Genomic DNA, 14,017 nt, shown 5'->3' on the forward strand with positions numbered 1-14,017 from the left:
ATCTCTTCCCTTTCGGGTATTCCCTGTTATGATTTGGATAGTGGTTTGCTCCCAAAAGCTCATGCTCTTAAATTTGGTCCCCAGTGTAATGACTCTGGGAAGTGGTGTGACCTTCAAGAGGTTGGCCTAGAGGGTGGTGACTGGATCATGGAGGTGTCACTCTCATGAATGGATTAATGCTGACTCTTGAGACCCAGTGAGTCCCCGTGCTCATGAGAAAGGATTAGTTCTTGTAAGAATGGGTTGTTATAAAAGGAAGATGGCTTCCCCAGGTTGGTCTGTCTCTTTCTGCATGTACACCCCCATCCTCTCTGCTTCTGAGGGTCCTGTCATGCCAGCCCATGCCTTTGGACTTTCTATCCATCAGACTCATGAGTCAAATAAACCTGTCTTCTTTACAAATCACCCAGGCTTAAGTATTGCTGTTAGTGGTGGATTAAGACATTCCCGTTTACAGAACACTTGTATCTTCCTGCCATGCATGAAATTAGTGGTTGCTTTAGCTCCTGGGTCATCCTCTTTCCACCCTACTCCTGTCACCATGTTCAGAGTGTTCAAAATTCAGAGGGAGGATCTATCCAGAAGTTTGGACCTGAAAATCTTCAGTCTTCATCTGCAATGATCCTTTCCTTTATTACACCTGAGCTACCTGTCCTGTGGTCATGACTTTACCTTTTCAGTGTCGACAGTTACAAAACTAAACTCAATTTTCAGCATCCAATCTGAATATCGTCTCTTGTTCTTGCTCTCCTCCTCTGGTATTCTCACTGACACTCTTCCCTGACTATTGACCCTATTTGGCTCCACACATTGTCTAATATTTCCTATCTTAAGAAAAATTTCAAGAAAAAAACACCCTTATGCCACACTCTCTCATCTTCCTTTTTAAAGAAAGTCTTCATAAGCAGACTTTCTTGAAAAAGATTTAAGTGGTCACTTTTTCTGCTTTCTCCCTATAGTTTACTCTGTTCCATGTTGCCTAACCCAGCAGTCACTTTTCTGCTCTTCAAAGTTTTTCTTATTCTCTTGGCAGCATTTAACTCAGTTGAGTGCTTTCTCCTCCTCCAAACACTCCCTTCTCTACTTTTGTGACACTTTGGGGACTGCTATGGGGCTCTGCTATGGCTCCTTCTACTGCTTCATCATCATAGGCTCTTTGCAGGTGCTTGTCAGCAGACCTGTTGCTTTATGTCCCATGTCCATGTCCTTTGTTCTCAAATCCCTAGCTCTAAGCCCTAGCCCAGAATTCTGAACCACTGGATCCTGCCTGTTACACAGCTCAGCTGTGATGCTGAGAGATTCTCTAGCATAACAAAGAAGAAAGAGAATTCTTGAGTGCCTCTCCTAATGGCAACCCACTTCCAGCTTTCCCCATCTATTGGTTTCCTCAATTCCAAAAGTGTAAGTTAGCCTTGGTTCCTCTCTTTCCTTCAGCCTCCCACATCCAGCTGATTAGAAAATCTTACTGAGTGTGCTCTTAACACATGGGAGTAGATGGTGGCACAGTGGGTAAAATGAGGCACACCCTGAGGCTGACTCACATGGGAATGTTCTAGGTTTGAATCTCGAGCTCTGCTTGAGTTTGTCAAACATATGTGCACCCATAATCCTGCACTGGCTGAGGCTAGGGTGGGTCATGGCATCAGGATCCTGTTTGCTGACTTTCTCATTCTCACTCATGGAAAAGAAAAGAGAGAGAGAGACAGAGACAGATATCAATTAATTGATCTTAAACAAAAATATAGAAGGCCAGCCCTCTATTAGTGTGATTTAGTGTTGTGCATTGGGAGCTGGATCCTACATGGCCAACAGTGGTTTGAATCTCAGCTCCAGTGGCTTAAAAACATACTGGATATGTGTGGCATGTGTGCCCAAAATCCGAATGGGATGGAGAATCGGAAAAGGGATTGTGGAGTGACCATGCCCCATTTGGGCTACTTTCTCTCTCTCTCTCTCTCTCTCTCTGTCTCTCTCTAGAAAGTGCCTCTCTGTCTCTCTCTAGCAAGCGCATGTACTTTTGGCAATTAAAAAAAAATCAAAATTTTCTCCGCATCCCCAACATTACCCTAGTCCAGGCCAGTGTCTCCTTTTTGGGTGATAGTAGTTGTCTCCTGACCCCAATGCATCCTATCTTACTGCTCCACAATGTATGCTCCACATAGAAACCAGAGCAACGTATCTAACTCAAAATAGATTTGCTGTCACCTAGCTAAACACTGTCGTTGGTGTCCTAGGATAAGATCCAGACTCCGGGAACCAGCAGTTAGCGTAATGGCTATGTCGCTGGACTCCCACGTAGTCGACCGCGGTTTGAGTCCCGGACCCGGTGGCTTAAAACTCACGCCAGGCGCGTGTGCATACGTGCCCAAGATCCCGAGAGGAGAATGGAGGAGAAGGGATTGTGGCGTGACCATCCCCCCTGGGGGGTGATTTCTCGCTTTCTGTCTCTATATCTCTGTCTGTCTGGCGAGCGCACGCGCCCTATAGCGAAAAACCTCTCCAAAAAAAAAAAATCCAGACTCCTTACCCTGGCTTGCACAATTCTATACGCTTGTTTCTTTGACTTCATCCTGCCCCACTTTTCCAAGCCCACCCTTCCCTTAGTTTTCTTTTTTCTTTGGTTCCTTACTGGTATCACATGTGTTCCCATCTTAGGGTCCTTGCATTGTGATTTTCCCTTCCCAGTATGCCCTGCCCTCTGAATTTCCCATATATAGATTCACCATGTCTTTAGGATTTCACTTAAATATCATGTCCTCGTAAATCTCTTCCCTGATCATCCCATTTAATGAAACCTCCTAGTTACTGTTGACCAGTCTCTGGAAAGTGCTTGTTACTTGCTGATATATTTTCATTTGATTGTTTCCTGCAACTTTTGCTAGAACGAGTCCTATAAGGTCTATGAAAACAATATATTCTTTTTTTATTCACTGCTCTTTTCCTGGAGATCACAGGAGACCTGCCATGTAATAGACAATCAAGAAATACTAAAAGGATTCATGAATAAATGAATAAGTAAATGAAATCTAAATAGGGCCTGTATAGCTTAGGTTTAAGTAATTTCATGTGTTAATATTATTTATATAATGTTGTTTGTTTTAAACCATGAGTATATATTTTCTCCAGAATGCTCTTATTTTAGCAGATGTTTTCTTGAGCTCTTGGCAAAATTGGTTTGCCTGTTGATTAAGCAAAAATAGTAGAGTGATACTTAACTAAGAAGCTTCCTGAGCCTTTATGTGCTTCTTTCTAACTGTGTCTTGGACGCATGTCCAATAGTCTCTATTCATTCAATTTAAAGGTAAGGCAAGTGGTTAAGAGAACAAGATTTTGGGTGACTGTTTATTCTAGGTTCACAAATTAGGGAACTATAGCCAAACATTTTCCATGAGAGTGAGAATGACAAGATACAAAGTTGACTGATTTATAAGGCAAGATTATAGGTGTGTCTCTTGAAAGGTGTTTTCCTAAGTCAGAAAAACAAGATGCCTGGAACAAATTAGTGATTTGTCAACTATGTTGATGATGGTAATTCTGCCATGTGGTTTGTTTTAGGTCATCAAAAATTCATGATATATTTTTCTCTTTGTCTAGGAAAAAATGAGTCATTACTTTTCTGACAACCCAATAGTATTAGAATTCTCTAGTAATGCAGTCTTATTAATTAAAAAATGTAATGGCATGTACTAAGAAAACATTAATAGAATTGCAGAATGTAACTTCATGAAAGGGCACAGGTTAGGATTAGAGCCAAAAAAGAATTAAATTGTTGGAGTCTCTATCTTAATGAGTCCTTTTTAAATTAATTTTTTTTTTTACTATATGTGAAAATGAAGCTATTTATTTTTTAACTGTGCTTTTCTAGGTTCTTTGTGTTTGATAGCAAGATTGGGGCTTATAGATGTACACTTTAGGAAGATGTAGAAGAGGGCATTAATTTTTCTTGGGTATAATTTATATAAAAATTGCAAGGTGAACCAAGGTGTTTTAGTGAAGTGATTAACGGCATCTGTTAGAGAGTGAGATCTTTCTTTTATTATAGTTGAGCTCATCCTTTTATCTATGCCTGATATCATGTCCAAAGATACTGCAAGATTAACACTAGAGTGCAAATAATGACGTGATATGGTTTCATGGTTGTAACTGTTAAATAAATAAGAAAAATTGTACAAAATTAAGCCCCTGCTGTTTGGTATGAATCCTAAATGAATGTGTAATATGGACCAAATACATGGTGATTAGAAATAGATCAATGTGTCTATTCCCTTCTAAGACTGGAGAAATCATGTGAATAAACCAACTTTTCCCTTGAAGATTTTATCCTCTTCATAAAATTTATCCTAACATATACTTTGTAAGATCTAGAGATCCTTCAGAAAGCATGAGTAACCGACTTGTTCTGAACTTTCAAAATATTATAAGAACTAAGGATCTGATTAATTTATATTAAGGTCATATTCTTTTTTTAAGGTTTTTAGCAAAGGCTTGCTTTCTCACTTTCTCTCTGGTTCTCACTCTTGCTCTGTCCCAGTCCAGTAAAATTTAAATAAATAAATGAATAAACAGATATATAAATAAATAAAGTTAAATACAATAACTCTTTTAAAAAAGAAAGATAAAAAATAATAATTCATGATGTAGTATTCGACTCATATGATTTGGCTTGCTTATGAGTTTTGTATAAAAGTGCCACAGTGTACTTAGATTTTGCAGTGTATGTTTTGAATTCAGTATTGTTTCTAAAATATATACCTATTTTGTATGTAGCAGTAATTTACTTATATTAACTGACACATAATATTCCATTGGTTGAATAAATTGCAATTTAATTATTTCTTCTATTAACTAATTTTAGAGTGATTTCCAATTTTTCTGCTATTTGTGAACATTCTTGTATTTACATGAAGTTACTTCAAAACTTTGTTGAAAATGGAATTGAAGTATGAGTTTTTTGGTGCAAAACAGTTTGGAATTTCATGAATAGTTCTTTTATAACATGGTTTTTCCATAAACTTTTTTAAAAAATTATTTTATTTGACTTTATTTATTCATTTTAATTTGACCAGAGCACACACATCCTATAGCAAAAACCTCTTAAAAAAACCAACTGTATATACATATATATATATATGATCTACTTTAATAATTCAAATATATAACTACCTGATTCATTTCCGTGTGTTCCTTTGGACACTGGACTTTTTATTTTGCTCACATTCTTTTGTGGATTAAAAGCTGTTATGAAACATACTCTACACAATGTTTTAGACTGTTTTAAATCTTTTTATAGGATTATAAATGTAATAGGAGGCTTGTTCAACAAACTATACAGTGATCATATAAAAAAATACAGGAGAGTACTTTATTTTAATTTAATTTAAATTTTTTTTGGAGAGGTTTTTGTTATAGGGCGCATGCGCTCGCCAGAAAGACAGAGAGAGACAGAGAGACAGAAAGCGAAAAACCACCCCTCAGGGGGATGGCCATGCCACAAACCCTTCTCCTCCATTCTCCTCTCGGGATCTTAGGCATGCACGCACATGCACCCGGCATGAGTTTAAGTCGCTGAGTCTGGAACTTGAACTGCGGTTGGGTACATGGGAGTTCAGCGACATATCCATTATGCCAACTGCTGATCCCACAGAAGAGTATTTTTACAGCTAGCTATTGGTCAGCTTAAGATCCTATAGCACATTCATTTCTTTGAAGAAAGACTATAAATAGTTACTGGATCTTTACCAGGGCTGGACAAAATGAGAATCATTACTAGTTACCAAAACAATGAGAAACAAAGGTAAAAGCAAGTCAAATGAAACATTAACGTACCCGACATTTAGCATCCCAGAGTTTGATTGTCCACTGCTGATGCCCAAACTGAGCAAAAGCACATATCTTTCCCGTTGTACATAGTCCTTAGCCTCAAACTGTATTTTTTTCTTTAGAATTAATTTTATTTATTTATTTATTTATTATTATTATTATTATTAGTTTGCTATAGGGCACATGCACTCACCAGAGAGACACACACAGAGAGAGAGAGAGAGAGAGAGAGAGAGAGAAAATGTGAAAGCCAACCTTCAAGTCCAGCACTCAAACTGCAGTCAGCCATGTGGGGAGTCCAGCATCTTAACGACCACATCACCTGCTGATCCCTTAAACTTTATTTACATTTATTTAAAAACACTAGTACATAAGTCACATCTCATAAATATACCTGTGCTGTTATAAATAGGAAAAATCAAGTAAAAAAAAACCCAAAGAATTACTTAACACATGTTATTTTAACAACACTTTGCAATTCTATTTAGTAACAAAGTCTTTGTGATTTCATTCCATTTGAAGACGATTGAAGAATAGTAAGGCATCCACAGATGGTCACCGGTACCTTTTTCGTGGCCGAATCAATACAGAGGTGATGGAAGTGGAGAATGTGGATGATGGTACAGGTAAGTGGTTAGTGCTTTAAACTGGAATGCCAGTAATGGACACCTGCCTAAGACAGAAGTCTCACTTGAATAATTCATCTATGGTGTATGACAGCTTAGAGATACTATGTATTATGTTGGAACAGTCATGTAGGGAGGAGGAAGGTGAGATGAAGGAGTTGAGGACTAGTGTAAAAAAAGACGATTATATTTGACTGAAATACACTAGCATTAAACACAGATACAGAGAAATAGCTGAATAGTGTATTTTCTGAAAATGTCCATTGTGCTTTAATTGCAGGATATTTATAATTCTTGGTAGTGAGTATTTATATGGAAAATATTTAATGCATGAATTGATTTTTCAATATTACATTTTATAAGGATATATGTGGTATTTCTGTTCTTACATTCACTCTAGAATATAGAAAACTAGATTTGTTTAAGCTATACGATTGTTACTAATATAGATGATTAATTTGCTTGTAAAGAAAAGTTGTGGCTTATGGCATCTTTGCTCATTTTAAGAACTTTATTGTTGAAAGGTAATAAAGTTTTGCTCTGTAGATTTGAAGATAAGGACTTTCATAAATGAGATTACTCACAAATGTTTAAAAAAATGAAGTTAAAATAAATTCTGTTTTCTATGTGAAAAAAGCTTATAAAAGGAATATTTAGTAAACTTAATAACATTTTTTCTCAATCACTTATTTAGAATTTCATTTTAATTTTACTGGCAGGAAAAATGACAAGATAAAGCAAAAGATCTTAATTGTTGTTAAATGACTTTAATTTCCATATGGAGAAATGTCTTCTTTCCTCTTTTCGATAGAGCATGTGTGTATGTGAGACAGAGAGAGCGAGAAAGTGAGAGAGGGCATAGATACACCCTCGATAGGGTCTCCCATGTGACTGTCCCCCCTCCTTAACCCTTCAGCTTCTTAGAATCCCAGATGCCTGGTATGTTTTCAGAACAACCCAGGGATCCAAGCCCGTGTCTACGCTATGGTCCCCAGCCCCACAGTGACTGGACCAAGAAATGTTTATGTTCAATGTGAATATGGCACTGGGGCCCAGACTGGCTTCTTCCACCCTCCACATGCCTTCATTGTCATCTTGGAGGCCCAAAGGAGAAGAAAATGTTTATAATCTCTTAGGGGCACAGATTTTCATTGCTCACCTATGCATTTCTCTATCCCATTGTCAATGTCCTAATTAATTATAGAGTACTTAAAATAATGAACAGAGATTATGTCCTGTGATTGCAGAAGGCATGCAGTGTATATCACCCGGGTGGTAACTGGGAGCACGTCATCCTGTAGAGAGACTCCTTATTAGCTAAGGATGGGATGGAGAGGCAGAGTTGTCAGACAGCTGGCCCAGGCAGAGATCTCATTCAAGTCCCTTTATGTGCTGCAGACTGTATGTCCCACATGTCGCAAATACTCCGATGCTAACATGTGGGACCCAGTAAAGTATCTTTCCATAACAGAATGGACACATTTTTTAATATGGTGGCAGTAATTCATTTTATATTTCCTAAGAAGACTTTGCAGTGACACTTAGAAATGCTACCTGTCTACAGTGTTAAGAACCATCTTGCCTCTTTAACCTGAACATTTAAGAGAATACCCAAAAGCTGCTTTGCACTAACCTGGGAGAAAGATCATAAAGGCAGCTCACGTGAAGCCTCCACTCCGTTCTTTATTGGCCCCCCTCTGCCTCATGGAACCACTTGTGCCTTGTTCCTTTGGCACTTTATTTTCCTTTTGTGTTTTTCCATGGGCACGGATCTCCTGGCCTCACTTCCCGAGGGACTGCAACTCACCCTTGTGTCCCACGTCCTTCTCCTTGCTCTAGAAGAGGCATGACTGCTTGATGCTGAAGACCCTGTCAGAAGGCCCCGGGTTTAAATTTGGGTCTACCTGAATATTCCAGGCACACTCTTAGTCCTGGCTGACTGCAGGGCTGGGGGAAGATTACAGGGTGAAGACTCTGCCCAAGGTGTCTTTCTCCCTCTCTCACAAATGAAATAATAAATAAACTTTGAGGAAGGAAAAGAAAGGAAAATGTTAGAGCCCAGGGCTTTTGAAGGCCTGGGTATGAAATGCAGTCCTCAGTGTTATCTGTGTCAGGTGTCAGGGAGCGAGGTCTTGTGAGGATTGACTTGGATAGAGCTTTTGCAGCGGTCCTTGGATTCAGCCTCATGAAACAGCTCTTTTGGTGCTCGTAAGATTCTAGTTTTCAGGACCTCAGTTCCTGGAATAGAGGCATTGTGAAGACAGTGTCTAAGATGCTAGTGGGTATGAATTAAAGGAGGACAGAAAATATCAGGACATATGTAATTGTTGTAAATGGGTTTTCTGAAGTAGCCTGTTGACTACTGACTTTGTAGGCCTCAGCTTCCATTGAAATAGGGTGATGAAATTAATTAGACTTTGTATTATTTAATTAGAGCTCTTTCTCTCTCTCTCTCTCTTTTTGAAGATATATAAGTAACATATTACAGGAATTTGACTGCAAATACTTGCTACAAGGTCACTTAGAGAATTTTTAGGCTGCATTTGGATACCTTCCCCCAGCTTCCTGCAAGGAAAATTTAGTTTTCTCATGGGTTTATCAACTAGGTCTCTGGGGGGAGTATACATCCTCTGCTAGACTTGGAAATTTAAAAATAGAATTATTAAAGGTGGTTAGGATCTGAAAGAGCAACTGATATATCCTGTTAACATTTCAGATGATAGAAATGGGGCCAGGTTTAAGAACCACCTCATCCAAGTTTCCCCAGCTGTTTAGTACAGAGCTTGGACTAGAGTTAAGTTTGCTGGATTTCCATGTTTATACCTTGAGAAAGAGACCAGAGAACAGCAGCTTCATGCAGTTTTTTGTTTGTTTGTTTGTTTAAGATTTTTGCCAGAGAGCATTTGTGCTTGCCTAGAGAGTCAGAGGGAGAGGGAGTGAGAAAATACCTCTCAGAGGGGTGGCCATGCCATGATCCCTTCTTTTCCATTCTTCCCTTGGTATTTTGGGTATACACCTGAGCCTGCATGGTTTTCAAGATGCCAGGTCCAGGACTAACTGCTAAGTCAGCCATGTGGGATGCAGTGCCTTAACCACCACGCTGCCTGCTGACCTGCATTTATTAAATCAGCGGGGACCAAGTGGAGAGCCGTGGTAGAAAAGGAAGGGTGTCAGTGAACAGAGATTCATTTTGGCTGCTTATTTCTTCTGAAAGACAGTCTGGGTGCTCACCAACTTTGTCCCTTTCTCATTCCTTGGTCATTTCTGTCATGGGATCTTCTTTCTTTTCCATGTGCCTCAGGTGTTAAGTCTGATTACTTTATTATTGGAGCTCTGGTGCTGATAGGTATCAGCAGATCTGATCCATGCCAGACGCCCAGTACTTCCCACGCTTGGACTCTGGATAAGTTGAATGAGGGATGGGCTAGTATTGTCAAGCTCATCTGCCCATTGCCAAAACTAAAGCCAAGCAACAATTCTATATTTAGGTGTAAATTACAAAATAAATAGAGATGAATTTGTAAGCAAACTCAGAACTTATGATGAAAAACTGAATAGAGAAGTTTTTCTTCCATTTAAATGATTAAAAAACTGAGTACTTCTTTTCTAAGGAAGAAGCTCTAAGACAATTAATTGCATTGATTTAGCTTAAAACTTACAAAAGACATTACATTTGGCATAAATTATAGAAACTTTCAGCTACTTATTTAAATGTCTGAAATCTTTGAGACATAAATATGGTTGGAATTTTATTTACCATGCTTGATGACTTGGAGTATATCATAGTTATATTTTCATATAGAAAAAAAATTTAGCTAAATGATAGCATGACATGAAGAAGTATAAAAATTTGCATATCTATTAAATCTATTCATGTTATTCATTATTGTCTATGTTCAAAGAAAGTGTCAAACATTAAATTTGTGGTCAAATTTCCATTTGATCATTCTCTAGATTTCAACTTTCATTTCAGTGAATCTAAATTAATTCATTTTTGAAGATTCTTTCAGTGAGTTTGAGTTTAATCATGATATTATAAAAAAATCTAGTTTAAGAGCAGTTGTAGGAAAGCTATCGAACCATGTAGAATTAACTTTCATAGTCATGCTTAGAAATCCATTCAAAAAGTAGCACTAGATCATTTGCATTCTTAATAGCTTAAGGGCAGCCACACTAGTTTTTTGTGTGGTTGGACAGAGGCAAGAATGTTGCTCTAGAAACACATGATTTGTAGTTTAGTATTGGGAAAAGTATAGAATTCAATATGGTGGTCAAATTTGAACTGGATAAGATGGATATTTTTTAATCTTATGGCATTTTTAAAGTTTTTTTTAAAGAAAAATTTCAACTGTCATTTTTAATGTAAACATTTAAAACCATCTTAAGATTTTTTTCTTTCTTTCTTTCTTTTTTTAATTTATTTTAGGTTTTTGTCATAGGATGTGTGCGCTTGCCAGAGAGAGAGAGAGATGGAAGATGAGAGACAGGGAAATTGAAAATGGGAAATCACCCCCTTGGGAGATGGCCATATGTAATTCTTTTTTTTTTCTTTTTTCTTTTTTTTTGGAGAGATTTTCACTGTAGGGCGCATGTGCTCGCCAGACAGACAGAGAGAGACATAGAGACAGAAAGCGAGAAATCACCCCCCAGGGGAGATGGTCACGCCGCAATCCCTTCTCCTCCATTCTCCTCTCGGGATCCTGGGCACGCACGCACACGCGCCTGGCGTGAGTTTTAAGCCACCGGGTCCGGGACATGAACTGCGGTCGACTACGTGGGAGTCCAGCGACATAGCCATTACGCTAACTGCTGGTTCCCGCCATGTGTAATTCTTTATCCTCCATTCTCCTTGTCAACATTTTGGGCACACACGCACACATGCATGGTGTGATTTTCAAGGTACAGGGTCTAGATTATATCCATAGATAGGCGTGTGAAAGTCCAGTGCCTTGACTACCATGCCATCTGCTGGCCCCATCTTAAGATTTGTTTTATAAATTGCTTTTATAAAATTAAATCTTGCTTATTAAAGAAAATGTGGAAATTGCAGAAAATTATAAAGATGAAAAGTTCTAGATGATCCCATCATCCAAAGACGAATAAAAAGGTTTAAAATATTCAGTACACACACACACAAACATAAATACACACACACACACACACAGATATATATATGTGTGTGTGTGTATGTATATATATATATATATATTTATACTCAGTTTTCTTTTTTTTTTGCAGAGATTTTTGCTATAGAGCAGGGGAACTCATTGTAGAGACAGAGACAGACACAAAGTGAGAAATTATCCTCCAGGGCAGATGGCCATATCGCAATCCTTTATCCTCCAGTCTTCTCTCAGAATCTTGGGAATGCAGATACATGGGCCTGGCGTGAGTTTTAAGCTGCCAGCTCCAGGATTGGAACTGTGGTTGACTATGTGGGAGTCCAGCAATGTAACCATTATACCATCGTTTGGTCCCTCAGTTTTTCTTTTTATACATAGATCTTTTAAATACTTAGAAAAATAAACTATAATTTTGTATCCTATTTCATTTTTACTTAAATGAAAGCATTACCTTAATGATAGGCATCTTTATTTACATGGCTTATCTCCAAATAAACAGTTTTTAATTGCTTCATGATGGTAAGCTGAATAAACCATCATTATCTTAACTACTGTTGTTTCATTGCACAACCTAATTGCAATACATACTTATTTAAAAAGTAGTAATAACTTTACAATGTTTAAAAGAGTACCAAGAGTATAATAGTTCATTTCTATACACTGAAATTTTCAATTTGTTATTAATTTAAGGAAAGATATTTAGGAATTCTAAAGCTCAAAGGATGAGTTACTTTTTAGAGTTTTTAAAGGAAAAGTCAGTAGAACTTGTTTGTTTTCATGATCATGTCATAAGCTATTGTGGACATCAGAAAATTTCCTTCTGTTATTGGATAAAATCAAAGATATATTCTAAAAAACGATTTTCTCAACATTAAATATTCATAATGTGAGTAAATTATAATTTTAAAAATTTCCCATAGAAATATATACAGTCACACTGCGATCACCAGAATGAGAGTTGAATTCATTATTTGGACATCAATTTCTTGATGTTTTGAATAATATATCCTGGCAACTTCTTCTGTTTCGTAGCCTGAGTATACAATAGTTGGCTATCGTCCATCTTATTAAAATGCAAATGCATTGAAAGGAGACCAGCACGTCCACTGAGATTTATAGCTGCATCAGTTTAGGATAAACCTCATCTCATTATAGAAAACTGTGCTGAATTAAAAGTAAAGGATTTGCAAACTGTAGAACTGCAAAGTAATTAGTGACTTATTCAGGTCTGCCCTTTGGATTTTTTTTTTTTTGAAGAAATCAGTGTGTAGAGACCATTGGACTTGAATATTCCATATTTAAAGAATGACAATTTTAGTTCTGTTATTTTTTGGTACTTTCTATAAAATTAATACTTAGTATCACCAAAACTTGCAAATTCTTGTGTTTGCTCTTTAATAAACTATCCTATGTAAAAAAAAAAAAATGTATTTTGGGGGGCCAGCAGCTGGCATGGTGGTTTAGGCACTGGACTTCCACATGGCTTACCATGTTCAGGCCTTGGACCCTGAAACTCGCAGCAGTTGCATGTTTGTGTGCCCCAAATCCCAGGAGAAGTGAGGAGGGGAAGGGATTATATGCCCCCAGTAGGTGATTTCCCACTTTCCCCTCTCACCCTCTCTCTCCAGCAAGTGCACACACCCTATGACAAAAACCTTAAAAAGAAAAATTGTATTTTTTTTAGAAGTTTTTGCTATAGAGCACATTCGCTCACCAAAAAGACAGAAAGAGACAAAGAGACAGAAACCAAGAAATCATTCCCCGGGGCGATGGCCATGCTGCAGTCCCTTCTCCTCCATTCTCCTCTCGGATCTTGGGCACACACGCACACGCACCCAGCGTGAGTTTAAGCCACTGGGTCTGGGACTTGAATCATGGTCAAGTACATGAGAGTCCAGCGACATAGCCATTATGCCAACTGCTGGTACCAGAAAAACTATATTTTTAAATTCTTTTCTTTTTTTTTTAATTTAGCAAAAGTAAGCTTTATTTCAAAACTTCGCATGAAATACATTATAAAACTCCTTCCAAAACTGAAAGTTGAAGTAGAGCAACACTGAACATCACAAGTTGTTCAAGTTCCACAGTTAAGTTAGTGGAACAAACAAGTTTGTGTTAGTTCTTTCTAAACATTTCGTTCAAAGTGAATTTCTTTAGTCTTAGTGAGCTTTTAAAGCGTAGTGCATTTTTTAAAATTTATTCATTCTCTACATTAATTCACTATACACCATCACAACACACAAATGAATTTTCCATCCAAAATACACTGTGCATTGGCTCAATCAAGCACATCAACATACATGTTCTCAGCAAATAATTTTCCAATTCTTATGTCCTGCATACCTTGCCTTTTGTTTTGCCATCCCTGATTCCCCATCCCTCACCCTCTGCCATGTCCCATCCTCCTCCCACATTGTCCCTGGCATCCACGGTTGCCCTCCATGCCTT

General features: G+C 37.8%; 1 protein-coding gene across 2 annotated transcripts in view; it reads left to right on the top strand.

The window, feature by feature from the left end:
• Positions 1-14,017, top strand: part of PREX2 (phosphatidylinositol-3,4,5-trisphosphate dependent Rac exchange factor 2) — a gene marked incomplete in the record, with an annotated part of 373,689 nt that overhangs the window by 121,986 nt on the left and 237,686 nt on the right. For both annotated transcript variants that reach the window (XM_027772626.1, XM_027772627.1), the window contains 1 exon segment: positions 6,343-6,446. In XM_027772626.1, the coding sequence (XP_027628427.1) occupies positions 6,343-6,446 (104 nt within the window).

The sequence above is a fragment of the Tupaia chinensis genome, unplaced genomic scaffold (assembly GCF_000334495.1).
Source record: "Tupaia chinensis unplaced genomic scaffold, TupChi_1.0 Scaffold000288_2, whole genome shotgun sequence".
Lineage (NCBI taxonomy): Eukaryota > Metazoa > Chordata > Mammalia > Scandentia > Tupaiidae > Tupaia > Tupaia belangeri.